We start from the raw sequence: 27,611 nt of genomic DNA on the forward strand, positions 1-27,611 counted from the left end.
CCACTCTAATCAAGTGATCAAAGAGCCATCATTACTAACACAACAAATGGAAATTTTATAATGCAATGAAAAGAGCATTACTTCTGTGATGTTCTGTCAAAGACAGATACTCTGAACTGAATCACAAGGAAACATCAGACAAACTCAAACTGAGGGACATTATTGAAAATAAATTGTCTATAATTTTCAACAGTGTCAAGGTTATGAAAGGCCCTAAAGGAGACTAAAAAGACATTACAATTAAATGGAAATGTGATTCTAACTGAATCCTTTTGCTATAAACAAACATTATTGGGTCAACTGGCAAAACATAAATGGGGTATGAGGAATGGAGGGAACTTAAGTATCAATGTTAACTTCCTGATGTTGACTGTTGTATTCTGGTTGATAGAAGAATGTCCTTGTTTGTAGGAAATGCAGACTAAAAATACTGGACAGGAAAGAAGGACCAGAGTGGCAACTTATTCTCAAAAGACTCAAGAAGTCAAAACTCCTTTGTACTATAATGGAAACTTTTTTCTAAGTTTGTGATTGTCTCAAAATTTAAAGCAACTATTATTACTTTGGGGCCACAGAGCGAGATGCTGTCTCAAAAAAAAAAAAGTGTGTCTGATGCTAAAAATTATGAAGGAGCAGAATTCCTATTATGGGAAATAATTTTAAAATGTTTGGGTAACAAACTCTCTGGAATAGTTAAATTAATAAAGGAAATAATAGCAGTAGTATGATCAGGAAAACAAATTTAATGTGGGATAAGGAGAAATGTATACTTCATGTAAAATTTAAAAATGCCTGGAAAATGTAAAGAAGGTATTTCTCAGATTGAGAAGATGAAAATTAACATATAATAAAAATGCACAGATGTTAAGTTTGATTGTTTTTTAGAGAAAATCCTTCTATGGTCATCTCATGGCAGATTTATAAACTTTCATCCACAAGGTCAAGAAAAGCTGCATACAGTAATGACTTCTATTAACACGACCATTTCTCAAACGCTGTATCTCAGAATATGACCTAAATTTTACAGTTGTGATTTTAGTTTAAATAAAGGAAACAAAACACTTAATATTCACCTGACCTTCTGGCAAGTACAATCATAAACTGGAAAAGTAAAGTGCATATTTTGGGATAGCTTGCTATTCAGAGAACAAAAAGGAATGAAACACTCATCTATCAGCTTTCTGGGAATGTCAGAATAAAAAGACACTACAGTACTTTAAAAATATCAAACAGCTATCTGCAAGTTGGACGTTAGGTTTGATGTAGGACTTTGAATTTTAAAAAGATTATTGTATTTTATCAAATATCAATGCATAAAAGTTGTACAAAAGCAACAAGATGGAAAAAGTATTGGGAAGAAATGAAGGCTATCTCAGAATAAACTAGGTCATTTAGGCTGGCTTTGGTTGCCAAGCAACTGGGATTTCTCACTGTTTCTCTTTGGAATAATCCAATCTTTAAGATTTATTAAATTGTTTTTTCCCTTCAAGGTTTATAGTAACATATTTAGGAATCACACTAATGAGAAAACTGCAGGATTTACGTGAAGGAAAATTAAAAACTCTACTGAAAGACATAAAAAGAAAACAAACAAAATATAACTTCCTCCTTAAAAGAAAGAGAGTAATATAATTAATGTGCATAATTAATTATCTCAAATTAACTTACAACATCAACCCAATTCCAAGTGTGTTTTTTGGGGGACAGGAGTTACAAAAACAATTCCAAAATTTATCTGAAGAAATATGCAAGATATATTAATCAGTTAATTTCTGAAAAAAGAGTAAGAAATAAGGTCTTGCTCTGCAATATATTAAGTCTTAGGAGCCGGGCACAGTGGCTCACACCCATAATCCTAGCACTTTGGGAGACAGAGGCGGGTGGATCACCTGACGGTCAGGAGTTCCAGACCAGCCTGGCCACCATGGAAAAACCCTGTCTCTACTAAAAATACAAAAATTAGCTGGGCATGGTGGCGGGCACCTATACTCCCAGCTACTCGTGAGACTAAGCCAGGAGAATCGCTTGAACCCGGAAGGTGGGGGGTGGGGGATGGAAGCAGAGGTTGCAGTGAGCCGAGATGGCGCCACTTCACTCCATCCTGGGCAAAGAGCAAAATTCTGTCTCCAAAAACAAACAAAAAACAACAACAACAAAAAATTAAGCCTTAGGGCACAGATGCGAAAATGGAATCCAAGCTTTTGGAATTCAAAAGGTAGTAAAGGTTAAACATGGAATGCATAGCATGTGAGCAGCATACACATGAGGGTAGAAGAAGACATGCAAGCAGAACGTATAAGCATGTTAGACAAGACTGCACATGAGTGTGTGTACATATGATCAGCAGGCATAGAGCGTGCATAGAAAACCAATATATGACAAAGGACAAGTTTCACATTAGTAGATAATAAATCAGTTATTCAAAAATAATGCAGGAGAAACTGGTCTCCTGGAGTAAAAAAAAGACTGAACCCTTACCCTCATTCCTACATCCAAAAAATTCCTAATAGAAATAAGAACAACTACAACATAAAAGTATTAGAAGAAAACATATGTAAACTGTTTTTTTAATCTTGGTGTACTAGATCTTTCTGAGCATGGTACTGGAGTCAGAAAAGATTGTATTAAGACATCCTAAGAGATGTGACCATATATTAAAAAATTCATAGACTGAAGGTAGAATGGTAGTTGCCAGAGGTGGGAGGGAGGAAGGAATAGGGAGTTACTGTATAATGGATAGAGTGTTTCAGTTTGAGGTAATGGGAAATGGCATCTAGAGACTAAGTGTGGTGGTGACTATACAACAATGTGAATGTACTTAATGCCATTAAACTGTACATTTAAAAATGGCTGAAATGGTAAATTTTATGTCACGTATATTTTATTACAATAAAAAAATGGGGAAAATGGCACTAACAGAAATCAGTATAAGTATTTTATAAATTATCAAAGTAAAACTAAGATATAATTACTCATCTATCTATTAACAAAGACTGGAATGCCATTTGCTCATCCATTATATTGGTGGCACTCTAAGCACATAATCTCTACAGAAAGCAATCATGCAACATACACCAAAATTTAAAATATGTACATGCTGTGTCCCAGCAATTTCATACATATACATTGGAATGGATTGGAATATGCTGTATTGGAATATACACTGGAAACAACTTCAGTGTATATCAAAAAGAAATTGGACGAATTATAATTCTCCTATAAAAGGGAGTATTATAGTCATTAAAAGCTGATGAGGTAATGCTATATTTGTTGTAATAAACCCATGTCCATAACATTACACAAAAACAGATTTCAAAACATTTTGTGTAAAATTAGATATACAGACACCTGAATACACACCGAATATTACCACTAGTTATTAGTTATCTCTGGGTAACTGGATTGGTTTTGGTTCTTTTCTCTTTTACTTTTCTTGATTGAATGGTGTACCAAAAGCATGTATCCTATGTACAACTTGTAATGACAATTTTTCATTTTAAAAAGTCTATTCTATTCATCTAATATTGTATTTATTGTAAGCTTATATCATTTATTATATGCCATTAATATTGCCTAAAATAAGTTAAGGATTACATGCAGTAAATGTTGCTGTTTCAAACAATGTGGAAAACTAATCTCACCAGCTAACATTATACTGCCTTTCAACACAAAATCAGAGAGCTGGAGGAGTTCTTTGCCTAGAACAAGAATACAGAGGCCATACATGCCCTTAAAATCATAATTTTAAAAAAACTCACCTTCTTTTTTTTTTTTTGAGACGGAGTCTCGCTCTGTCGCCCAGGCTGGAATACAGTGGCACGGTCTCGGCTCACTGCAAGCTCCGCCTCGCGGGTTCACGCCATTCCCCTGCCTCAGCCTCCTGAGTAGCTGGGACTACAGACGCCCGCCACCACACCCGGCTAATTTTTTTTGTATTTTTAGTACAGACGAGGTTTCACTGTATTAGCCAGGATGGTCTCAATCTCCTGACCTCATGATCCACCCGCCTCGGCCTCCCAAACTGCGCCCGGCCAAAAACCACTTTCTTAAAATGTATTTACTTTGTGTATAAAGATTTTCTGTCCTTAAATAACTTCAAATTATTATACTATTTTTAACCACTTAAAAATCAACATGGAAAGACACAAAAGACTCAATGTGCTACATCAAAATAACAGAAAAATGGGTAAGAAATGTTGCTATGCTACATTTCACATTCATCTTGAGAAGTCAAAAATCATTTAATAAACAATTCTAAAAATTTTTTATTAAGGTGTTAAGTTCCGTTACTTAATTCACTCAACTTCTCAATGCTTTTGTTAGAGTCTGTAAAAAGATGATTGAAATGAATGATTAAGTTCCTTTCAGATCTGAGATTTTAAGATATATATAACAATAAATATTTTTTCTCCTTTTTTACTGTGAAAACAGTTTCAAGAGAAAAAAATGAACTTCTAATCTATTTCTAAATGGCACTGCTTTCTTATTCTTAAGAATTGGGGGAAGAATTTACATATACAATTACGACTAGTAAAGTATCCTAAAATGAATAAAAGCACATAATTTTTCTTCATCTGTAAAGTATGTAAGTTATCATACCATGTGTTCCCATACCTATTTTTAAAAGCACCTTTAATACTTACAGCTTGATTAGGTAGATTGTCAGTCTTAAGTTCTCTGTGATTGGAATACTGAATATAAACAGGCTGGCTTCGAAGGTGAGGAGTAATAGGAGTGTAATAATTCACCATAGTAACAGCAGCTTCCTCAGAAGCCATTTCTAAGAAAGCCTGCAATAAACACAAGAAGGTAAAGTGAAAGCTCATCTTTTTGAAAGATAGTTAAGAGATATTTTGCTCTTCTAGCTTGCTCTAAACCCATGCATTCTCAAGTAAAATGACATTACCCCCAAGGGGAGGAAAAAAAAAAAAACAAAAAAAACCTTTACTTCAAAATATCATGGATGTTAATTAGAAACATCTAAAAAGTTGGGTTCACTGAAGAACTTGAGAAGCCAGGCATGGTGGTTCACAACTGTAATTCCAGCTACTTTGGGAAGACAAGGTGGGAGGACTGCTTGAGCCCAGGAGTTCAACAGCAGCCTGTGCAACACAGTAAGAACTCATCTCTACAAAAAATTTTAAAAATTAGCTGGGCATGGTGACACATGGCTGTGGTCCCAGCTACTTGGGGTGGGGGGGTGAGGGAGGGGCTGAGTAGGAGGACTGCTCAAGCCTGGGAGGTTGAGAGTGCAGTGATCTATGTTTGCGTGACTGCACTGCAGAGTAGGTAACAGAGTGACACATTGTCTCAAAAAAAAAAAAAAAAAAGATTTAACTGCCAGTTGATTAAGGAATTTTATGCAGTTTTTGGTCTTCCTTTTATTTCTGTTTCTTTTAAAATCTAGAAATAATTAAAAAGATTAAAATAAATGTGTATATCACCATTGTAAACAGATGCTTTCAGCAGCTGTGATTTAAGTTTATCATTAAAAACAGTGAGGCTAAGGCTGGGCATGGTGGCTCAGGCCTGTAATCCCAGCACTTTGGGAGGCTGAGGCAGGTGGATCACCTGAGGTCAGGAGTTGAAGGCCAGCCTGGCCAACACAATGAAACCCTGTCTCTACTAAAACTATAAAAATTAGCCGGGAATGATTGTCAGGTGCCTGTAATCCCAGCTACTCGGGAGGCTAAGGCAGGAGAGTCACTTGAACCCAGGAGACGGAGGTTGCAGTGAGCCGAGATCGCGCCATCGCACTCCAGCCTGGGTGACTGAGAGAAACTCCGTCTCAAAAAAAAAAAAAAAAAAAAAAAATTGATGCTAAAAGGCTATACAATACATAAACAGATACTAAATTTAATGGGGGCAATTAGGGGGTAAAAAGGCTAAAAACCGTCTTTAGGGGAGGAGAAAGAAAAAACAGAGGAAAAAACATTGAGAAACACTGCTTTAATAATACCCAGAGTCTTAAACAGAGATGGGGCAAAATGGTTTGTTCTCCTTTAAAAATAGCCATTTATGAATAAAATTAATAGAGCATTCACTTTTTTTCAGTAGGAGTTTTATTATCTCATACTTTACCAACATATGTGATAGCAAGAAATGAGAACTAGCATGATATGGTAGAAAGCGAACTTGATTAAAATCTATGCCTGGCTATGACACCTTACTCATTAACATCTCTGAGCCTTAGTTTCCTCATCTAAAACATGAAGCACTGCCTAACAGGATCTTTAAGTCTCTTTGTAGCTCTAACATGAGATGATTTTTATTTGAGATCATTTTTAATTCCTGTTAGTTGGACTGTATGGGATTTTTCAGAACGAAACTACTAAACTCAGCCTCTGAAAAGCATCCTTGTAAAATGGTGATCAATACTCTGGTTTTTCTTCAGATGGTATAAATCTTTCGCCTTCTACTCATATGATGGTGCACACTTTAGATTTGCCTTGTTAAGTATTTCTAGGAAGAAACAACAAAAAAACCAAGAACCACATAAAACCAGTTAATTAAGTGGCAATTTTCCAATTCCAAATCTTTTTTTTTTTTTTTTTTTTTTTTTTAGAGATACAATCTCACTCTCTGTCGCCCAGGCTTGAGTGCAATGGCGTCATCTCGGCTCACTATACCCTCCGCCTCCTGGGTTCAAATGATTCTCCTGCTTCAGCCTCACAAGTGGCTGGGATTACAAGCACATGATACCACGCCCCAGGCTAATCTTTGGGTTTATAGTAGAGACAGGGAGTTGCCACGCAGGCTGGTCTCGAACTCCCGACCTCAAGCGATCCACCCAGTCGGCCTCCCAGAATGCTGGGATTACAGGCATCACCAAATCCTTCTCCGTACTCAAAGTTTCAAATGCTTCCAATTAACACCCATGTTACATTTTGAAAAAAGGTTACATATAAATATGTAAAGGTATTTCCTGTATTTTACATGTTTATATACATACACACACGTGCACACACGTATCAACATGGTATCTACATCTTCATGTCACATTTACTTGTATGCATGGAATCACACTAAACTAGCCAGAAAAGAGTGCTGTTTGTGGAATATCAAGTTTTACTTTAAATAATTCTACGCTTTTGAATTTTTTTCAATAAACATATGAAGCATTTTTAATTTTTTAAAGGTTTCCCAACATGAATCATGATTCTTAAGCATTCCTTAAAAAGGCATCTGAAATTCCAGTCTAAAATAATGGGAAACCATGGGTGCAGCATTGACAGACAGCATTATCTTAAGGTACCAAGAATTCTCCCCATTCCACACCCTCTCTCTATCCCTCAACCCTCAAAAAACATTGTGAAGAAAACTTTTCAGTGATCTCCTTACCATATTACCCACCACTACCACCAACTGCCATCAACTCAGACTCTCATGGCTTTAGCATTCCTAGGGCTTAGGTTCCTTTTTTTGTATTTGTTTGTTTTTTGAGTAGGAGTCTTGCTCTGTAGCCCAGGCTGGAGTGCAGTGGTGCGATCTCGACTCACTGCATCCTCCGCCTCCTGGGTTCAAGCAATCCTCGGCTTACTGCAACCTCAGCCTCCCGAGTAGCTGGGATTACAGGTGCACGCCACCACACACGGCTAATTTTTGTATTTTTAGTAGAGAAGGGGTTTCACCATGTTGGCCAGGCTGGTCTTGAACTCCTGACCTCAAGTGATCCGCCCACCTCGGCCTCCCACAGTGCTGGGATTACAGGCATGAGCCACCACGCTCAGCTTTAGGTTCCTTTTTAAGTACTGAGGCATTCATTAAAACACAGACATGCACATATATGTCATATTTAATTCTGAGGCACAGTCTGAGTATCCCTTATCCAAAATGCTTAGGAACAGAAGTGTTTTAGATTTCAGATTTTGAAATATTTAATATTTGCCTTAGATATTTACTAGCTGAGCATCCCTAATTCAAAAGTCTGGAATCCAAAATGCTCCAGTGAGCATTTCCTTTGATGGTTATGGCGCTCAAAAAGTTTCAGATTTTAGAGCACCTCATTTTCAGATTAGGGATATTCAACCTTTATCATAAAATAAGGCCAGGCGTAGTGGCTCACGCCTATGATCCCAATACTTTGGGAGGCCGCGACGGGCAGATCACTTGAGGTTAGGAGTTTGAGACCAGCCTAGCCAATGTGGTGTAACCCCTTCTCTACTAAAAACACACACAAAAAATTAGCCAGGTGTGGTGGCAGGTGCCTGTAATCCTAGGTTCTCAAGAGGCTGAGGCAGCAGAATCACTTGAACCTGGGAGGCAGAAGTTGCAGTGAGGTCAAGATCACACCAGTGAACTCCAGTGTACTCTAGCCTGGGCAACAGAGCGAGACTGTCTCAAAAAAAAAAAAGAAACAAGAAAAAGAAAAGAAAATAGTTTATAATCTTCAAATACAGAATTTTTTTTAAAAAATAAGGGACAGAGGATCAATTATTCAAATTATGGAAATCTGAGAACTTCCTACACTGAGTCAATATTGATTTAAGTCATTCAAGTGACTTGCTATCTGTAGTCACTGTACTAATAGTAGATACCTGAAGAATGACTCAGGAAAAGTTGAGCTGGCAAAAGCCCCTGGACATTTACATTTTATAGTATACATAGTTTCCTCTTAACAGGAATAAGATACTTATAAAGCTTTAAGGTGGTAGATGTTGTCCCCCATCTCACTCTTTTTATTTTTTATTTTTTATTTTTTTGAGACAGAGTCTCACTACACTGGACTGCAGTGGCGCGATCTCAGCTCACTGCAACATCCATTTCCTGGGCTCAAGCAATCCTCCCATCTCAGCCTCCCAAGTAGCTGGCACTACAGGTGGGTGCCGCCACACTTAGCTAATTTTTTACAATTTTTGTAGCAACAAGGTCTCACTATACTGCCCAGGCTGGTCTTGAACTCCTAAACTCAAGTAATCCTCCTGCCTCAGCCTCCCAAAGTGGTGGGATTACAGGCATGAACCACTGCGCCCAGCCTTTGTCACCCTATTTTAATGATTAGTTATAAACTATAGACATTAACCGTTCTGAGTCCTCAAAATACTGGTAAGAACATCTCAAATTTAAAACGCAGGAACCACTCCTGATCCAAATCAACACAAATTTCTAGTTAGACAATCCAATTCTTTTCTTACTACAAAATAACATATTTATTTATTCATCCATCCATCCATCTATCCATCCATCCATTTTTTTAACAGATAGGAGTCTTGATATGTTGTCTGGGCTGAAATGCAGTGGCTATTCACAGGCACGATCCCACTACTGATCAGCAAAGGAGTTTTGACCTGCTCTGGTTCTGGCCTGGGCCGGTTCACCCCTCCTTATGCAGGCTGGACCATACTGATGCCAAACTTAGTGTGGATACCAGATCGGCTTAGTACACTACAGCCCAGAATGCTCAGACTCAAGCAATCCTTGAGGCAAGTGCCACCATGCCCAGGCACGAGAGCATTTAATTAGCAAGCACACATCAACCATTTCAACTTATGTATAAAACATTTACAATTTATAAAATATGCATTTGTTAACAACAAAATTTACTGAACACAGGAAATGGCAAGTATCTCTAAATCAAACTATTTCTTTGTTTATAGTTACCTTACTTGTCAAATGTTTCCACATAAAGTCTAGAAAAGCCATATTAACTGGACAGATGTTAAACATGATATGTAACTGTACCAACCAAATGTAACAACTGAACAAATGAAATGCTACAAATGAACTACCAATGCTCTATGAAATAGTGATGTTAGTTAGCCATGTGACAGTGGATGAAACATCACAAATCAACCCACAATAAACAAATAAAACTCCCCAAATAAATAAAAATTGCACGATCTTAAAAGAGCAAAACTGACTTCAAGTCATTTATACTATTTAAAAGGCAAAAATGTCCGTGATGTACTTTGAAGCCATTATCCACTTGTGTCAGTAATATACTTTTTCTAATTTTTCTAAGACAGCAGGATAAAAATGATCAAGGTAGGAAAAACAGCTATGGCAACTAGCTTGTTTCTGTTTTTAAATCATCTTTCAGCAAACAATTTGTAAACAATAATATTCACTGTATGACCATATTTCTGTAAACTCCTTTCTAAATGTTAAGAATATACACAATTTCTAACATCAGTCACATAAAGGAAAAACTAAACAATATATTTGGAATATGATTCTTGTCACAGGAGTTTCTTTAAGTATATAGAACCTAAAATTTCATGTGCTAAAATAATTGTTTCCACATAGAGTACAGTAATTATTTACATTTTATTTAAGTATCTAGTCAAAAAGTCCAATTTTCATAGTACAGAGTGGAGAGACAGCCAAAAGTCACTACCCAGAGGAAGGCTGGTAAAAATAATCCCCATTTGGCCCCCGACACTCCACCCTCCAGATGCCCTGAGAAAAGTTATCACTCAACGAGTGGATCTAGTGACTCAAATCAGAATCTCCTGCTCAAGTGTATTTACTAAAAAGATATTTTCTAAACAGGATTTGTGATCAAAACACAAGCAATTAACATAACACTTAAGGTTAGCTTACCAATAAAAATAAACCCAGAATCAGCAGCAGAGACAAAGAAAATTATGATGTTGCCTGCTCAGCCTTTCACAGGCAATTAGCCATTAGACATGGCCATGTGGTCTCTGTTCAAATCATGCAAACCATACTATTCTCAGCAGTAGCAATTGTGTTAAAATAGCCATCTAACTGGCAGGGATGCACTGTCTCCAAAGGATTTAAGACAAATGTGGAAATACAACAAGGGCCAAATATTAAGGCATGGTACTTAACTTCTCCAGATCTTAGTAACCTCATGTGAATTAAAGAGGATATTAAATAAGTGATTTACTAAATATAGGGAACTCAGACATCATCATCCAACCTCTTTCATGCCCGATGCTTACTAATCTATTTATTTATAAATGTATTTACCATGTGTTTCTTAAACCTATTATTTATCAAAAGCAGATGAAACACAGTAATACATCACAATGTACTACAAAATACCTAGGGCCTAGATTTGTTGTCCTGTTCTTTACAGTAATAAACAGTATAAAAGATTTTTAGGACAGCCAAACACTTGCAAAGAACTAAAGAATTCATTCCAGTGGGGTCTGAGTTGGAACGAGGGGACATACAATTATTAAAATCAACATGACAAGTATTATATTTTTTGTCATGGTCACCACAGAAACAAATTTCCTTATTCATCTTAAGAATAACCTGTTACCTTCTCAAATGAAGACTCTTTACAGTCTCTTCTGAATTATGAAAGAACCCACATATTAATTCTATACCTAAAATAAACTTAGACTTTTTGAGAGGACATTATTTTGGACTAGCCTCCTGCACTACACCCCAGCAGACCAGTCCAAATTAAAATGGAGTCACTCACGCAAAGTAAAGCAGGTAAATCCCCAAACAAACCAGTTTTTCCTGAAAACAGGAGATTTGCAGCAACCAATCAGAAAGAGCGTGGCCTACCTGAATCAGCACAATAAGTTCCTACTGCTTTGACACTTATGAGAAAAGTAAAATGCAATAACCCAATGTTAACAAATTCACTTTTTAAACAATTGTCACTTCCTTGTTCCCACCTTATAAGAACCAACTGTTCTGTCTTGCCCAGTGGAACATTCATTCTATTTTAAAGAATGAGGTGTTGCTTGGTTCTACAATCACAAATAGAAGCCAATCAAATCATGTTTAAATGTGTTGTGATTTTGTCTTTTGACAACAATATACTTTTTATTTTTTTTGGTGAGACGGAGATTTACTCTTGTTGCACAGGCTGGAGTGCAATGGCACGATCTCGGCTCACTGCATCCTCTGTCTCCCAGGTTCAAGCGATTCTCCTGCCTCAGCCTCCCAAGTAGCTGGGATTATAGGCATATGACACCACACCCGGCTAATTTTGTATTTTTAGTAGAGACAGGGTTTCACCATGTTGCCCAGGCTGATCTCGAACTCCTGACCTCAGGTGATCCGCCCGCCTCGGTCTCCCAAAGTGCTGGGATTACAGGCGTGAGCCACTGCACCCGGCCAACAATACTATACATTTTTATCTAGATTTTTGAAAACTTAACTGTTCTTTAATTTGCCAAATGAGGTATAATTTATATCCTATCAGCGTTTTCTGCTAATCACAGGACATTTGATAAACCACTGTGTAAAACAAAATATAAATAAAATTAAAAACAAATTAACTAAAAAAATATAAAATTTGTGTCTTAAGAAGAAAAAACATAAGTCAATGGATAAGAGAAATCCTGTTTCCTGTGTTACTACTGTTTGTTGCTTCCTGTTACACCCCCACCAAAAAATCTACTTTTAAAACTAACTTATGTTCATAGTATGAAATTTAAAAAATACAGAAAAGAAATAAAAATTATCAGTACTACTAACATCTGGAGATAATCACTCTTTGTCAATCTTTAAATATTACATACCTGGCTTTTTCCTTTCAACATCAAAAGATTAGTTACTTTGCCAAATGGTAGACCTAATGATATGATCTCTGCTTCGGTGACATCACATGGAATTTTTCGAAGATGGAGAACACGGGAAGGCGAACAGGGAGGTCTATCTCGTTTAAATTTCTTGCTGTCATTCCCATTAGCTAAAAAACATAAGATTCTTTTTTAAATTACTGCAACTAATTTGGGTTGACATACTACATTAATCATATTGTCACATTTAATCCTAAATGAGTTTTGGGTTTTGAACTTCAGGGAAACGTGGGGCTGATGGGGGTAGGTGGAAAAGGACAGTAGAAAACAAAACCAACTACCTTTTAATAAACAGGTGCTTTTGGTTTTTCACTGTGGGTATTAAATTTTTTAAAACTGAAGTCTGATTTTTAACTTCAAGGAAAAGTATAAGGGTAAATGAATTACATTATTTCAAAAACCTCTAAATACTCAACTTTTTCTTATGAATAGAGAACACTATTTATGATGTCTTTAATGTATTTTAAGGACATTTTTCTAATTTATTCTATTGCTAAATAAATAAAATTTCAGGAAAGACTATGATAAAAATCTGGTATTTATCACATCCTAAGGAGATATGGATTTGAGTTGTATATTTATTAAAATAAAGTTTATTTCTTAGGTGTTACTAGTCTTTATTTTTTAGAAGCTATATTGTGGTCTCCTATGATAATCTTATTCCTTATTATATAACAATAATTCTTAACATTAAGTACCACCTTGCTGAAAATGCAAATTTCCAACCCCACCCAGACCTACTGAAGCAGAAGCTCCAGGAGTGGAACCCAATGACCTGCTTTAACAAGCTCTCCAGGAGATTCTATTTACCCTGAAGTTGGAGAATTACTGCTGTAAAGTAAAAAAATTCATTATCTAAGCTAAATTTATTTAAATCCTGTTGTTTCAATACTGAGAATAACTAGAATTGACAAGCCTGTAAGGAACACTTAAGTTTATGCAAGTAAGATTCAGAAGGGTTTTTCTTCCAGAAATAGAACCAAAAGACTAAATACAAATTACTTAAAAGCTAAAAGTTTCATTGCAATGTTGTTTGATCACTAAATACCCTATTTGCCACTACTCGGAGAAAAACATAATCTTTCCAAATGCCTAAAAATATAATTTCTCTAAACACTAATGAAACTTTACAATCAAATGTCTGTAACCCTAAACAAATTTCATGAGGACCAAATAAAAATTAATATAGCTATATTTCATATCCATCCATATCTGTGGCACAGAACTCAACTTGTTTACAACTAGATAGGTTGACTTAATACCCAAACTAGCACTTGCTCCCAAATTCTCTATGTTCATGAATGCAAGCAGCATCCTCCCAAGACCTAAATGACTAACAATACCTAGAGGCCCATACAGGTCTGTGTACCTTTATATAGCAAATGCCTATGTCAGATTATGGAAAATAATTGGCACACAAATGTTTATCGGATTAATTAATCTGGAAGGCAAGAGATTCCATCTCCTCCTCTCCCTTATCAATCACCAAGAAATACTAATTCTCCCTCCAAAATGACTACTGATTATATTCTTTCATTTCCACTCTCAAAGTCACCAACCTCACCCTGATCTTGCTCCCACTTCAGCTCTCCTTTACTCTAATTTCACTCTCCCTGCTTCCCATATTCTGGGGATTCAGTATCATATCAACGTTAACTAAAACAGTGTATCAGGCCTGGCACAGTGATTCACGCCTGTAATCCCAGCACTTTGGGAGGCTGAGGTGGGCTGATCACCTGCAGTCAGGAGTTCGAGACCAGCCTGGGCAACAGGGCAAGACCCCACCTCTACCAAAAAAAAAAAATACAAAAAAAAAAAAACCACAAAAATTAGCAGGATGTGCTGGCGTATGCCTGTAATCCAGCTACTTGCGAGGCTGAGGCAGGAGAGTCACTTGAACCCAGGAGAAGGAGGCTGCAGTGAGCTGAGATTGCACCACTTGCACTCCCTGTCTCAAATTTTGAGACCCTGTCTCAAAATAACGTAACATAACATAACATAATGTATATCATGTCATTATTCTGCTCCAAAAAGCTAAACAGGCACCAAATACCTAAACAGGCACCGAATACCTAAAATGTCATTTCACTTCTAACTTTCAAACTGTTTTCACTTACACTGCCTCATTTGAGTCTCATAAATACCCAAACTAAAGTGTAAAGGTAATTTCTTTTTTTAAACCAAAAAATTTCAAAGTGTCTTACTACTCCTAGAAAAAGGTAAGTAACTTGACACTGACAATGTAAATTTACAAAGGCTTACATGGATTGAGAATAACAAATGATAACACTGTCACTAGAGTAAAACAACAAACATCAGAGTCCTGGACGGGGGCGAGAGTTGAACAGGGAATGTCTTTTTGGCACCCTCCCTGCGGGCATAGAGAGCTAAACAATACCACCACCACCGTGGCCTTGCTCAACCAGCATAAGGAGTTACAGGACTGGAGAAAAGGACTGGAGAAACTTTCTAAAGGCATGAAGCTCCTATCAGTTTACCCAGAATATTCCAACAGGAATGAAAGAACACTAAGAAAGCTGTTTCTTTAACAGAGGTATTCTATGTTTGAGAAAATGTGAATACCGAACAAGTTACCTGAGCTCCCATTCGTGTTGCACTATCAAATAAAGACCTAAGATGACAAACTTTTACCAAGAAATGTGCAATTATAAATCACCATTTTAGGGTGTTAATTGTTCTGTATTATAAAATACCTGGGCTATGTTAAGAGCGCAGAGCTATGAAATCAGATATCCTGTTCTGAGCAAGTTATTTAACGTTACTAAGCCTCAGATTCTACTCGTGTAAAATGGGTATAACAAGAATATTTTGAAATTTTAATTTGTTCTTCTCAATATATTTTAAATGCTCAGCACAACATCTAGTACACTGTAATCAATAATACGTCTAGCATTTCTTAAGAACAACTGTTTTACTTAGAAACTATGTTCTATTTTTTCCCAATCAAAATGGTAATTGTAAATGACAGTGATTTTTTGCACTTGATGTCCCTATTTGCCATAATTTAAGAATTTGCCCCAAATTAACTGAACATATTATTACTATATGAAATCTCAAAATCTAAGAATGACTCATTTAGGTTACTGGGAAAGGGTTATATGTAAAGATTTGATAAATAATCTGAAGATGAAGAATGTATACCATTATAAGCAATTGTATGGCCATGATTTAAAAGCCAATAGGAAACAAGGAAATTCAAATGTATTGGACACATAAATTTAAATAATTATTTTCTGTACAAAAGGACAGACTACAGTTTCCAAAAATCTTAATATAAAAATAAGCATTCAAAATACTTTGCTTGTATAAATCGTGTTGTATTTTACTAAACTATATATTAAAAACTACAAAATGCCCAGTACATATTAGTCACGCTTCCAAAGAGCTATGTGGAAGAGGGTTTTTAAAAATTCATAATATTCCCACCTCAAAACTAGAAGAATCTGTCAGGAAAATTACTTGCGAAACATGGATTCATTTTTTAAAAATCAACTTTATGAGGGTTTACTTTATATAGAATAAGACATCCACCCACATTTTAAATGCAGGGTTTGATGAGTTTTGACAAATACAATCCAAATTACCACCACAAAAATCAAGACATCCCAAAAAGTTCCCTAGTATCCCTTTGCAGTTAGTCCTCCCTACCAAACCCCCAACCCCCACCCTGGGCAATCTGAACCCTACAGATTACTACAGCTTTATCACCATTGTTGAAATGAGGTACCTATTTGGGGAGAATTCACATCTTAACATTTTTTTGAGTCATCTAAACCATAAACATCATGACATTTCTGCATTTGTTTAGATCTTTTTAAATTTCTCTCAGTAAAGTTCCGTAGTTTTCAGTGTAATGGTCTCACACACATTTTGACACCTTTATCCCTAAGTACTTCATAATTTTTAATGGACCAGTAACACTTTAAATTTTTTGTCATAATTAATAATTGATAATATACAGAAATACAACTGACTTTGATATCTTGATCTTATATCCTACAGCCTTGCTAAAGTCTTTAGTGTTTCTACATACACAGTTTTCTTACTCTCAAATTTATATGCCATTTATTTATTTATTATTTATTTATTTATAGATGGAGTCTTACTCTGTCACCCAGGCTGGAGTGCAGTGATGCAACTGGCTCACTGCAAACCCCGCCTCCCAGGTTCAAGCAATTCTCCTGCCTCAGCCTCCCTAGCTGGGATTATAGGTGCACACCACCACGCCCAGCTAATTTTTGTATTTTCAGTAGACACGGGGTTTCACCAAGTTGGCCAGGCTGGTCTCGAACTCCTGACCTCAGGTAATGCACCCACCTTGGCCTTCCAAAGTGCTGGGATTACAGGCATGAGCCACCATATGCCTGGGCTGCTGTTTATTTATTTTATTATTATTTTTTTTTACAGCTTTACTGAACTATCCAGGATTTTCTGTCTGCAAAATGTCGAATAGAATCAATAAGACTGGGCATCCTTGCCTCGTTCTTGATATTAGGGGAAAAGCATTATCTTACACTATCAAATATAATAATGCTAGCTGTAGTTTCATACCTTTATCAGGTTGAAAATGTTCCCTTCTATTCCTAGTTGGCTAACAATTTTGTTTATCACAAAAGGAGCTGAATTCTTTCAAATGCCTTCTCCAGATCTCTTAAGGTGAGCAGATTTTATTTTGTATTCTGTTACACTGATTTTCAAATGTAAGCACTTTGTAGAAACCCTACTTGGTCATGACACATGTACCATGATTTTTTTCCTCACTCTTCATACGTGTGTGTATATGTATGTGTGTGTGTGTGTATATATATATATATATAAAATGAATGTGATTTTTTTTTAGAGATCACTAGTTTGTTAGAGATATGATAATTATTTACATAATGAAATATTTCAGAACCTCATTATTTCAGAAATAATGAAAGAATTATTTCCATGATGAAAGATTTCAGTGGGATGGGCAGGTTCATGTTGATGCCATTTCAATGACGATTTATTTCAGTCTACATACTTTCCAAGAATGTCTAAATAAGAAAAAATCCTTGTTGCTGGGCACAGTGGCAAGTACCTGTAGTCTCAGCTACTCAGGAGACTGACGTGGGAAGATCACTTGAGGAAGAGTTTGAGACCAGCCTGGGCAACATAGCAAGACCCCGTTCTCTAATGAAAATTATTAATACATAATCTCTATCATTTAGAATTACTTTAGTGCCTCCATATTTTGGGAGTACAACTTTATCTCCAACTTTCATGCTAACTGGTTGAATCTCTCCATTCTTTCCTTCAGAGCCCAATCCAACAGCTACCAACTATTGCTTACAATACTTTTCCTTGAGATTTTTCTGTAAGCACAATGCCTATGGTTTTAGTTCTACTCTTTTCAACCAATACTCAAACAGAAGAAACTTACTAAATGCTTGTCCTGCCATGACTTCCACCGCTGCAGCTTGTACTCTGCTCTCACACTGCTACCACAAGGAAAAACCCCTGACTTTAATTTAACACCTTGCTAAACATTTTTATGTCAATATTCATGAAGGATATTAATCTGCAGTTTTCTTTTCCTGCAGCAGCATAATACTGGCCTCATAAGAAAAAGTGGAAAGTGTTCCCACCTCCTTTATATTCTGTACAGTCTGTGTAGGATTGGTATTATTTATTCCTTATATGTCTGATAGACTTCATCAATAAAGCCATATGGGACTGTAGTTTTCAATAACTAATTTGATTTTTTAAACAGCTATATGGCTATCTGAGTTTTCTATTCCTTTTGTATCAGTTTGGGAATTTGTGTCTTTCAAAGAATTTGTCCACTCCATCTAAAGTGTCAAATTTATTAGCTTAAAATTTCATAATATTCACTGAATCTACTTAGTCAGCTAAGGCTATCACACAAAATACCACAGATTGGGTGGCTTAAACAAGAAAAATTTATGGAGGTTACAAGCCAAGATCAAGCCTTTCTGGTGAGGGGTCTTCCTGTCTTACAAACAGCTGCCTATTTGCTGGCTGACTTTTCATGGTGTCCTCACACAGCAAGGAGAAAGGACGTGCAAGCAAGCTCTCTAGTGTCTCTAAGGACTCTAATCCCCTCATGAGGGCCCCACCCACCTTCATCATGTAATCTAAACATTATTTCCCAAAGGTCCCAGCTCTAAATACCATCACATAGTGAGTTAAGGCTTCAATATACCAATTCTAGGAGGATACAAACATTAAGTCAATAATAATATCCTTTTAATGACTGTACAATCATTCTTGATACTGGCAATTTGTGTCTTTAAGTCTACTTAGAGGTATTATTACTCATTTTATTTATCACATAAACAACTACTGGTTTCATTAATTTTTCTCTACTGTTTTCTTTCTGTCACTGACTTTTGCTTTCATCTTTAATATTTCCTCTTTTCTATCTACTTGTAGGGTTTAACATGTTCTTTTTATTCTAGTTATAGCTGGAAGCCTAGATGATTCACTTTAGACATTTTTTTCTTTTCTAATATAAACATTTAAAACTACATATTTCCTTCTAAGAACAACTCTAGTGGAACTCCACAAATTTCATTAAGTTACGGTTTCATTTTATTTCTGTTCAAAGTAGCTTTGAACATCTCTTGTGACAACTTCTTTGATCAATGGGTTAAGTTTTTTTTTTGTTTTGTTTTTTTACTATTTGGGAAATTTTTCCCCCAAATATTTGAAGATCTTGTTTTGATTTCTAATAGAATTCTAATGAAGTCAGATAATTTTTATGATTTTAATCACTGTTTAAAGGACTAAACTTATTTTAGGACCCGGATACAGCCTGCCTATCTTGGTGATATGGTTTGGCTGTGTCCCCAACCAAATCTCATCTAGAATTGTAATCCCATAATCCTGATGTGTCGAGGCAGGGACCTGGTGGGAGGTGACTGGATCATGGGGGTGGTTTCCCCCATGCTGTTTTTGTGATAGTGAGGGACTTCTCACAAGATCTGATGGTTGTATCAGTGTTTGAGAGTTTCTCATTCACACTTACTCTAACCTGCCACGAAGAGACTTGCCTGCTTCCCCTTCTGCCATAATTGTAAATTTCCTGAGGCCTCGCCTGCCATGTGAAACTATGAGTCAATTAAATCTCTTTTCTTTATAAATTATCCAGTCTCAGCAGTTCTTTATAGCAGTGTGAGAACAGACTAATACAGTAAATTGGTACTGGTAGAGTGGGATACTGCTATAAAGATACCTGAAAATGTGGAAGTGACTTTGGAACTGGGTAATGGGCAGAGGTTGGAACAGTTTGAAGGGCTCAGAAGACAGGAAGATGTGGGAAACTTTGGAACTTCCTACAGACTTGTTGAATACTTTTGACCAAAATGCTGATAGTGATATGGACAATGAAGTCCAGGCTGAGGCAGTCTCAGATAGAGATAAGGAACTCACTGGGAACTGGAACCAAGGACAATCTTGCAATGCTTTAGCAAAGAGACTGGCAGCATTTTGCCCCATGCTAGAGATCTGTGGAACTCTGAACTCAAGAGAGATGATTTAGGGTATCTGGCAGAAGAAATTTCTAAATAGCAAAGTGTTCAATAGGTGACAGAGCATAAAGGTTTGGAAAATTCACAGCCTGACCATGTGGTAGGAAAGAAAAATCCATTTTCTGGGGAGAAATTCAAGCTGGCTGCAGAAATTTGCGTAAGTAACCAGTAGTCAAATGTTAATTGCCAAGACGATATGGAAAATGTCTCCAGGGCATGTCAGAGATCTTCATACCATCCCCTCCCATCACAGGCCTGGAGGCCTAGGAGGAAACAACGGTTTCACAGGCTGGCCTGGGCCCTGCTGCTCTGTGCAGCCTTGGAACTTGGTGCCCTGCATCCCAGCTGCTCTAGCTCCAGGAGTGGCTAAAAGGGGCCAAGGTACAGCTCACCAGTTGCTTCAGAGGATGCAAGCCCCAAGCCTTGATAGCTTCCACATGGTGTTGGGTCTGCAGGTGAGCAGAAGACAAGAGTTGAACTTGGGGAACCTCCACCTAGATTTCAGAGGATGTATGGAAATACCTGGATGTCCAGGCAGAATTCTGCTGCAGGGGTGGAGCCCTCATAGAGAAGCTCTACTACGGCAGTGCAGAAGGGAAATGTGGGGTTGGAGCCCACACATACTGTCCCTGCTGAGGCACTGCGCCTAGTGGAGCTGTGAGAAGAGCGCCACTGTCCTCCAGATCTCAGAATGGTAGATCCATTGACAGCTTGCACCATGCGCCTGGAAAAGCCACAGATACTCAACATCAGCTACTGGCACTCAACACAGCCACAGGGGCTGAACCCTGCAAAGCCACAGGGGCGGAGATGCCCAAAGCCTTGGAAGCTCACCCTTTGCAAAAGCATGCCCTAGATGTGAGATGTGGAGTCAAAGGAGATTATTTTGGAGCCTTAAGATTTAATGACTGGCTAGACATGGTGGTTCACACCTATAATCTCAGCACTTGGGGAAGCCGAGGCAGGCAGATCACTTGAGGCCAGGAGTTCGAGACCAGCCTGGCCAACATGACAAAACCCTAAGTCTGCTAATAGTACAAAAATCAGCCAAGCATGGTGATGTGAACCTGTAGTCCCAACTACTCAGGAGGCTGAGGTGGGAGAATCACTTGAACCTAGGAGGCGTAGGCTGCAGTGTGCCAAGATTGTGCCACTGCATTCCAGCCTGGGCAACAAAGCAAGAATCGTCTCAAAAAAACAAAACAAACCAAAAAAAAACCCCACAAGATTTAATGACTGCCCCACTGGATTTTGGACCTGCTTAGGAGCCTATGGCCCTTGCGTTTTGATCACTTTCTCCCATTTGGAATGGGAGCATTCATCCAATGCCTGTATCACCATTGTATCTTAGAAGTAACTAACTTACTTTTGATTTTATAGGCTCATAGTCAGAAGGGACTTGCCTTGTCTCAGATTAGACTTTGGACTTGGGACTTTCGGGTTAATGGTGGAATGAATTAAGACTTTGGGGGATTGTTGGCAGGCATGATTGGTTTTGAAATGGAAAAAGGATGTGAAATTTGGGAGGGGCCAGGGGCGGAATAATATGGTTTCACTCTGTGTTTCCACCAAATCTCATCTGGAATTGTAATCATCATGTGTTGAGGGGGGGACCTGGTGGGAGGTGGATGGATTATGGGGGTGGTTCCCCCCATGCTCTTCTTGTGATAGGAAGCGAGTTCTCACAACATATGATGGTTATGTAAGTGTTTGGCAGTTCCTCCTTCACACTCACTCTCTCTCGCCTGCCGCCATGTAAGACTTTGCCTGCTTCCCCTTCTGCCATGATTGTAAGTTTCCTGAGGCCTCCCCAGCCACATGAACTGTGACACAATTAAACCTCTTTTCTTTATAATTATCCAGTCTCAGGCAGTTCTTTACAGCAGTGTGAGAAAGGACTAATACAATTGGTGACTACTTTATATGAACTTGAAAATAAAGTGTATTATTCTGGTGTTGGGAAGACTGTTCTATACTGTCAATTAGATCAAGCTGGTTAAAAATTTCTGTATTAGGGACCTATCAACTTTTTCTTAAAGGGGCACAAAAATATTTCAGATGTTGTGGGCCACAAGATCTCTGTCAGAACTACTCAACTGTGCAGTTACGGCATGAAAACAGCTATAAACAAATCATATAACTGTGTTCAAATAAAATTTTATGTATAGACAAAGAAATTTGAATTTCATGAAAGTTTCGTGTGCCATTTAATCTTATCCTTTAGTATTTTTCACCATTTTAAATTTTAAAAACCACTCTTAGCTCATGGGAAATTTGAAAGTGGGCAATGGGATGGATCTGGCCCACAGGTAAGAACTTGCCAACCCCTGTTCTATACCTTTACTGATTTTCTGTCTACTATGCCATCAATGACTGACAGTGGAGTGCTATCTCTAAATATACTTGAAGATTTATCTATTTCTGTTCTGTTCTATTAGTTTTCACTTTACGTGTTTTGAAACTATGTAATTAGATTAAATAGATCTATATTTAGATTATGTCTACTCAATAAACTGACCTCTTTATCATTATGAAATGTCTCTCTTTATCCCTGGTAATATTCTTTTGCCCAAAGTCAACTTTTCCTGATATTAGTATAGCTAGCTATTCCAGCATTTTTATGATTAGTGTTTACATATATTTTCTTTCCCAACCTTTGGCTTTTTACTTGAGATTTCATATTTAAAATGGGTTTCTTATACACATCAAGTAACTCAGTCTTCCTTTTATCTAAACAATCTGTCTTTTAATTGAATTTTTTATTGCATTCCCACTTCATATAATTATTAACGTGGTTGGGTTTAAAAGCCCACCATCTTGGTTTTTTTTTCTATTTGTCCCATTTATTTTTTATTCCTTTTTTCCCTTGTTTCCTGGCTTCCTTTGGATTTTATTTTTTGGTATTCTATTTCATTTACATTATATGCTATCCCTTTTTACTTTTTTTTTTTTTTAAGTGACTGACTGCTGTGGAGGAGACAATATACATCTTTAATTTATCACAGAATACCTTCAAATAATATTAAAACACCTCAGTACACTGTAAGAACCTTCCAAAGTATATGTCTCTTTCCCTCAAGCTATCCTTTGTGGTACTGTTGTATATTTTGCTTTTCTCATATGTCATAACCGCCAAAAATACATTATCTTACTTTAAGCAGTCAATAATCCTTTAAAATTAACAACAAAAAGGAGGGAAAAGTCATACATCCACATATTTATCATGCTGTATAAAACTCAAGTTTCTAACTGGTATCATTTTCCTCACGTTTAAAGTATTTCCCTTACCATTTCATGAAATGGAAGTCTGCTGCTAACAAATGCTCTCAGCTCTTGTGTGCCTGAAAGAAGATTTTAACTTCATTTTTAAATTCCATATAGAATTCCAGTTTGATTTTTTTTTTCTAGCACTCTAGTTGTGCTTCATTGTCTTCTGGCTTGCACTGTATCAGGTAAGAAATTTCTCTCCTCATTTTAATCTTTGTTCTTTTGAAGGAAAAGTGGTCCCCCCTCATCTGCTTCCACCAACCCCCACCCCCGCCCCACTCTGGCTACTTTTAAGATTTACTCTGCATTCCTGGTTTTCAGCAATTTAATTATGATAAGCCTGGGTGTAGTTTCCGTTGTGTTTATCCTGCTTAAGTTTCACTGAACTTCTTGATAAGTGGGTTTATGTTTTCTAACATATATGGAAGATTTAGGATAATTTCTTGAGACGTATTTCTGCTCCCTGCCCCAACCATTTTTTTCAGCAACTTAACATATGTATGTTTAGACTGCTTGATTTTGTCCAGAAGTTACTAAGGCTCTGTTCACTTCTTTTTCAGTTTTTTTTTTTTTTTTTTTTTTTGAGACACAGTCTTGCTTTTTTGCCCAGGCTGGAGTGAAGTGGTACGATCTCAGCTCACTGCAACCTCCACCCCCGGGGTTCAAGTGATTCTCCTACCTCAGCATCCCAAGCAGCTGAGATTACCGGTGTACGCCACCATGCCCGGCTAATTTTTGTATTTTTAGTAGAGAAGGGGTTTCACCATGTTGGTCAGGCTGGTCTCAAACTCCTGACCTCAGGTGATCCACCTGCCTCGGCCTCCCAAAGTGCTAGGATTACAGGGGTGAGCCACCACGCCCAGCCTTCAGTTTTTTCTGTCTGTGTGTTTTAGTTTCTTTTGCTATCTTCAAATTCACTGATGTTTTCTTTTGTAGAATACAATGTGCTATGAATGCCATCATGTATTTTTTTAGGTGTCTTATTTTTAATCTCTGTAAGTTCTATTTGATTTTTTCTCCTTCCTCTGCTCATATTTTCCTTTAAATACTTGAACATACTTTTAGTAACTGTTTCAAAGTGCACAGCTGATAATTCCATCATCTCTGTAATTTTCTAGGTTTGTTTCTGTTGATTGATTTTTCACTTGTTTATGGGTCACATTTTTGTAGTTCTTAACATGTCTGGCAATTGGATGCTCCACATTATGAGCACCAGAATTTGTTATTCTGTTGTTTTGTTATATTTGTTATTTCTTTTAAAGTGTTAGACTTCATTTTTAGAAAAACATAAGTTACTTTCAGATTAGCTATACTGTTTTGGAGTTTGTTTTTAAGTTTCATTAGGGTGGATTTGGATTTGCCTTCATGCTGGAGCTAGTTCAGTCCTACTGTCAAGGCATGTCTCCTCTGGTGTCAGGTGCCCTTGAGTGTGCTTCAAGTATTCAACAAGGACTCTCTATTGTAGTTGGCTATCACTCAAATATCTCTCCCAGGCCTGTGTGAGTCCTGGAAAGTTAAGCTTATAGCTCTCTGGTTGTTCTTTGCCTGACCTCACAGGCATATGTACTGTGCATACGTGGCTTAATAATATTCAACAACAGATTCAAAGGTATTATTTCTGAAGCACTTTTTGTACACAGGTCCTTCTCTCTCATACTCTGCTCCCATACCTCCCAGGTAACTCAACCTTCCCAAACGTCAATCTCTTTCTTCAACTCAGCAATTGTGCCACGTCTGCTTGGTTCCCCCAACCCCCACAGTCTAGAAAGAAAACTGGGGTGACAATAGGGTTACCTCAATTGTTTCCCTTCTGAGAGCACAATCCTGTTGTACTTGTTGTCCGCTGTCTAAAAACAACTGACAGTAAGTCCAGTCCCAGTTACTCTTATCACGGTTGAGAGTAGAAATCTACAGATCTTTCACAAATTAGAAAAATTAAATCACAAAATTTATATGGATGAGCATTAAGACTGCGGGTGAGTTTTCTTTAAACTTACTAATTCTTAGAGCAGCTTTAAGCTATTGCTTAATTATTTGATGGATTTAAGAATTATTTATCAAGTATGGAGATTAGTGTTCACAATTCTTCATATGGTTTTATTTAAAGCAATCTGAATGCATTTCTTGCTATGAAAAGCCAAGTACTCAAATTAACTGATCAGAGAAACTAGTGTTTATTAAATCATAGCCTTCAATACCAGTGGCAGAGAATGCAAATTTGTTTTCCAACATTTGTTTTCTACGTAAACCCACCTATTTTTAGCTAAGCACATGCCTATCAGAAAAAAGGACATTCTTAGCTTCCTAAGTAGCTAGGTGTGGCTGCGAGACTAAGTAAACAGGATGCAAACAAAAATGATACGTGCTGCTTTTCCCTTAAGTGTCTTTATAAGGAGGGGGTATGTTCTTTTCTTTTCTCTTTTTCTCTTCTTTTTGTACGAGCTCCAATAACCTCTAGGATCATTTGCTAAATCTGAAAATAGACACCATATACCTTGGAACACTGACTACTTCAGAATTTGTTGAATGTGATGAAAATAAATTTCTATCTTCTATATTGCTTATACCATCTTTGCAGCCAAATTTAATACTGAGTTCTTTAAAAAGAGGCCATTTAAGTTTGATTTGATAAAAGGAATTTCAAGAAGACAAAAAAAAAACCTAGCTATTTGCAAACCAAACGAGCACATTAACAGTTTATAAGTATTTTGGTCAACAAAAGTACCAAGGGGCCAGGCGCCACGGCTCACACCTATAATCCCAACACTTTGGGAGGCCAAGGCAGGAGAATTGCTTGAGCCCAGAAGTTTGAGGCCATCCTGGGGAACACAGGGAGACCCAGACGCTACAAAAAAATTAAAAAATTAGCTGGATGTGGTGGCATGTGCCCATGGTCCCAGCTACTTGAGAGGCTGGGGTGGGAGGATCTCTTGAGCCTGGGAGGTCGAGACTGTAGTGAGCTGTGATTATGTGATTATGTGATTACATCTACACACATATAATACTTATTGTGTGTGTGTGTATATATACATATATATAAAAATACAAATTATTCAGTTTGTTAGCAGTGGTTTCCTGCTTAGGAATATTATTAACCCATATCATTTTTATTTGTAAATCAATTAGATTTCTTTAACATTCAGCTTCATAAGACTTCAATAATTATATATACAATGGTTTCAAAAGAAAAGACTTCTTAAGCTGAGAAAAAAAAGTTCACATTAATCAATTTGCAGACAATTGAAGTACATTTAAGATGCAAAAAATGGTAGCCATTAAGGAAAAAACATGAAGTATTCTACATGAAAAAGAACAACTTCTGTTTAACAAAAGCCATCAAGTATAAATTTGTAAATTATAGTGTCAGAGGGTATCTGCATACATGTATAACAAAGTATTCATATTCAGAATATATAAAAAACAAGTTAAAGAGAAAAAGGCAAACAACCCAATAGAAAAACAGGCAAAAGATCTGAGTAGCCACTTCATTAAAAATATCCAAATGATCAGTAAGCATATGAAAATATAATCAATTTCATTAATATTTATGCAAACAAAAGTCACAATAAGCTATCAATATATGCTTACCAGAACAACTAAAATTAAAAATATACAATATTGGCCAGGCATGGTGGCTCACGCCTGTATTACCAGCACTTTGGGAAGCTAAGGCGGGATCACTTGAGGTCAAGAGCTCGAGACCAGCCTGGCCAACATGGTGAAACCCTGTCTCTACTAAAAATATAAAAATTAGCCATGTGTAGTGGCACGTGCCTGTAATCCCAGCTACTCAGGAGCCTGAGGCATGTGAATCGCTTGAACCCAGGAGGTGGAGGTTGTAGTGAGCCGAGGCCATGCTACTGCATTCCAGCCTGGGTGACAAAGTGAGACTCTTGTCTTAAAAAATATATATATATATATAAAAAACACGCACACACACATATACACACAATCAAGTATTGGCAAAGTTCTGGAATAACTAAACTGACATAATTTCTGGTAAGAGTATAAAATCACTTTTGAAAATTAGTAGACTCTACTAAAGATAAGCACCTGCATATCCTAGGACCCAATAATTCCACTTCTAGACACATACCAAGTAAAATGCACACATGTGTCCATGAAAAGATTTGTCAAGAATATCCATAAATGTGGCCAGGCACAGTGGCTCACACCTATAATCCCAGCACTTTGGGAGGCCGAGGTGAGCGGATCACCTGAGGTCAGAAGTTTGGACCAGCCTGGCCAACAAGGTGAACTCAGCAATTCCTACTAAAAATACAAAAATTAGCTG

The 27,611-nt window shown here is 37.2% G+C and overlaps 1 protein-coding gene across 9 annotated transcripts in view; it reads right to left on the minus strand.

The window, feature by feature from the left end:
- The window catches only part of PTBP3 (polypyrimidine tract binding protein 3), a 114,847-nt gene that overhangs the window by 44,716 nt on the left and 42,520 nt on the right, over positions 1-27,611 (minus strand). For 7 of the 9 annotated variants that reach the window (XM_054500524.2, XM_054500525.2, XM_054500520.2 and 4 more), the window contains exons 3-4: positions 12,453-12,622; positions 4,644-4,790 (exon numbers count right to left, since the gene is read on the minus strand). In XM_054500524.2, the coding sequence (XP_054356499.1) occupies positions 4,644-4,790; positions 12,453-12,622 (317 nt within the window). The remainder of the gene's footprint in view (positions 1-4,643; positions 4,791-12,452; positions 12,623-27,611) is intronic. The other 2 variants (XM_054500526.2, XM_054500527.2) reach the window with 1 other exon arrangement.

The sequence above is a fragment of the Pongo pygmaeus genome, chromosome 13 (assembly GCF_028885625.2).
Source record: "Pongo pygmaeus isolate AG05252 chromosome 13, NHGRI_mPonPyg2-v2.0_pri, whole genome shotgun sequence".
Taxonomy (NCBI): domain Eukaryota; kingdom Metazoa; phylum Chordata; class Mammalia; order Primates; family Hominidae; genus Pongo; species Pongo pygmaeus.